Source organism: Haliotis cracherodii, unplaced genomic scaffold, assembly GCF_022045235.1.
Source record: "Haliotis cracherodii isolate W230 unplaced genomic scaffold, xgHalCrac1.p SCAF_11, whole genome shotgun sequence".
In the NCBI taxonomy this organism is placed as follows: Eukaryota; Metazoa; Mollusca; class Gastropoda; order Lepetellida; family Haliotidae; genus Haliotis; species Haliotis cracherodii.
The window spans coordinates 20,243,217-20,245,531 of record NW_027266266.1 but is presented as its reverse complement, the minus strand read 5'-3'; the positions used below and the strand labels follow the sequence as shown (position 1 = coordinate 20,245,531).

Here is a 2,315-nt window from a genome sequence, read left to right as displayed (position 1 = left end):
CGCTTTTGATAATTTAGGAGGCACTAACATTGATAAAATATAACAGCAAAAAACAGTTTGAACAACAAAAACATTTATTTATACAACTGAAACCATATGGAAATAATTAACAAGATGAAAAGTTAATGAACCCAACAAAATATCCTGGAACTTGTTCCAAGGAATGCTTTAATTAAACGTTTTTGCTGGAGGTGAAGGCACTTTTGACCACTCGGATGACACGGGACGGGACATCGTGCTTCTCAGGAAGGACGGCTGGGAGGGTTTCTGTTTCTTCCTCACTGCCAAAATCTCAAATAAGTCAGTCTCAAGTTAGTGTCAACCATAATATTGTCATGACCATCACAAAGATTGTATCAATTTATTCATAGGTAAGTTATGAAAGCTAGGAAATAATTAGCAAGGAAGAAATATTTCCTAAATATTTCCAAATTTAATTTTGATGGTACAATACACAAATTATTATCATAATTATCCTGTAAACTGTAATTAGTTCTGCAGGTATGTAGTATACCAGTATATTATTGACCTGTTTCACCAAATTCAATTCAATGTTAGGAAGCCTGTTTTGGTAAGAAATCATTTGAGAACTTCATAGCATGCTGTTACCAAGCAACCATAATAACATGGCCTGTGATGTTCCACAAATTCAGCATCAAGAGCACATTAAATACATTTTTGTTTCAAGACCAGGGAGACAGGTGCTGAAAATCATGTCCAGGTCTTATGGCCCATAGTCTACTGAGTTAGGACTTCTCTTCAAAAACTTTCATGATACATCCCTATTCATGTTCTTACCATTCCTATTTTAAACCCGTGTTTGAATTTGGGGAGGGGGAAATAATTGACCTCAGGTTTGTACAAACAAATTGCTGAGCTCACATTATATATTTTTTTATTCCTTATATACTTACACACACTCGGCTAGTAATCTTTTGAGGGGTTTTCATTTAGTGTTCTATAATATTTGAACATTTAAACTGGCAAATCTGAAAACAGATTGACTGAAGGATGGCACAGCAGTTAGTGTTCGCTCGTCACACCCTGACCAAGGTTCGATTTCTGGTTTGAGTAACTTGTGAAACCTATTGTTGTAACTATTGCATACGATATTCGCCAAGTTGTCACAGAACTAAGGAGATCTACAAACGTAGAATCAGAATGCAGAATTGTGTAATGTGACTCGTAGCTTTAGGTTATGTTTGAGTTTGTCCCATACGTAAGGAGGCTCCCATATTAATAATAGAATAAAGCAACCAACAACAATTTAAACAACAACAAAATTTACTAATCATGCTAATGAAAGAACAACCAAATGGGAATGATAACTAATTTGCCAAAGTGTCCATACAAAAAAGAGGAAAGGGGACTTCTCAGATTGTTACAAATTATCACTTTAAGCGTCGTTTTTGTTGGAGGTGAAGACTCTCTTGACCAGACGGATGAAGCGGGACAGCAAGGCTCTCAGGAAGGACTGGGGTGGGAGGGGTTGTGTGTCTTCCTCACGGCCGAGATCGATCTCCACAAAGTCGGTGTCAACCATAATGACGTGGCCGGTGATGTTGACAGAAACAGAGACAGGGGCTGGGTCGGGGACAGAGGTGTAGGAGGTGGGGAGGGTGGACAGGGGTTCAGGGTGGTACACACAAGGACGCTGGTGGGGAGGGAAGTGGAAAGAGAGAAATGATGAGACAAACGTGATACTGATACTAGTGATAGGTAGGGTGCGGTGTATCTTTAGTTAGGAAAGTAGTAATACAGTAGGTTATGGAACATCAACACTTTGACACACTTAGATTTAGACAAGGATCTGTTGTAAAAGTTAGTCATATTCTGTTTCTACAACCCTAGCACACCTACTCGACGTGGGACAGGAGTGGCAGCAGGGGTGAAAGCCGGGTGAAACATCCTCTCTGTGTGGGGGAGAAGTGAAAATAAATAAGACATGCACACTCTTATTTACACTGTAAAGTCATTCATTAAAAACGTAAGCTTGTAAGTATATACCTTATAGGTATCATCTTATACACGTTCGTGTCAGTTGTATTTATTTTATTCTATTTGTTAGTGCACTTCTCCCCAAATCACTATTTATGTGAGCACTGGCCATTGAGGAAATTTAAGTACCAAATAAAAATATATAATGCAAGGAAACGCGTATAGTAGGTTGAGATTTATACAGGCCTAGTTATAGACCTTAGTGATGAAACATTAGCATCAACCTGACGGTAGCCGATTATATAACCACAGGGTGAAACGTAATCAACATAAAACTGTGACACATTGGTACCTTGAACACAGCTACTTGACTGCAT

At 38.6% G+C, this 2,315-nt stretch overlaps 1 protein-coding gene across 1 annotated transcript; it reads right to left on the bottom strand.

The window, feature by feature from the left end:
* Window positions 1–1,396: 1,396 nt before the first annotated feature.
* On the bottom strand, window positions 1,397–2,315 carry LOC139455533 (uncharacterized). Its single transcript, XM_071237084.1, has 3 exons — window positions 2,291–2,315; window positions 1,861–1,913; window positions 1,397–1,654 (listed from the first exon to the last, which is right to left on the bottom strand). The coding sequence occupies exons 1-3, from the start codon at window positions 2,313–2,315 to the stop codon at window positions 1,397–1,399; spliced, it is 336 nt and encodes a 111-aa protein (XP_071093185.1).

Bases quoted from the DNA above. Each gene is read 5' to 3' on its own strand.
- LOC139455533 (XM_071237084.1), bottom strand. From the start codon at position 2,315: ATGCAGTCAAGTAGCTGTGTTCAAG. The intron at 1,914-2,290 runs GTACCAATGTGT...TCCCCCACACAG, and splicing joins GTCAAGTAGCTGTGTTCAAG to AGAGGATGTTTCACCCGGCT. The intron at 1,655-1,860 runs GTAGGTGTGCTA...CCTCCCCACCAG, and splicing joins CCACTCCTGTCCCACGTCGA to CGTCCTTGTGTGTACCACCC.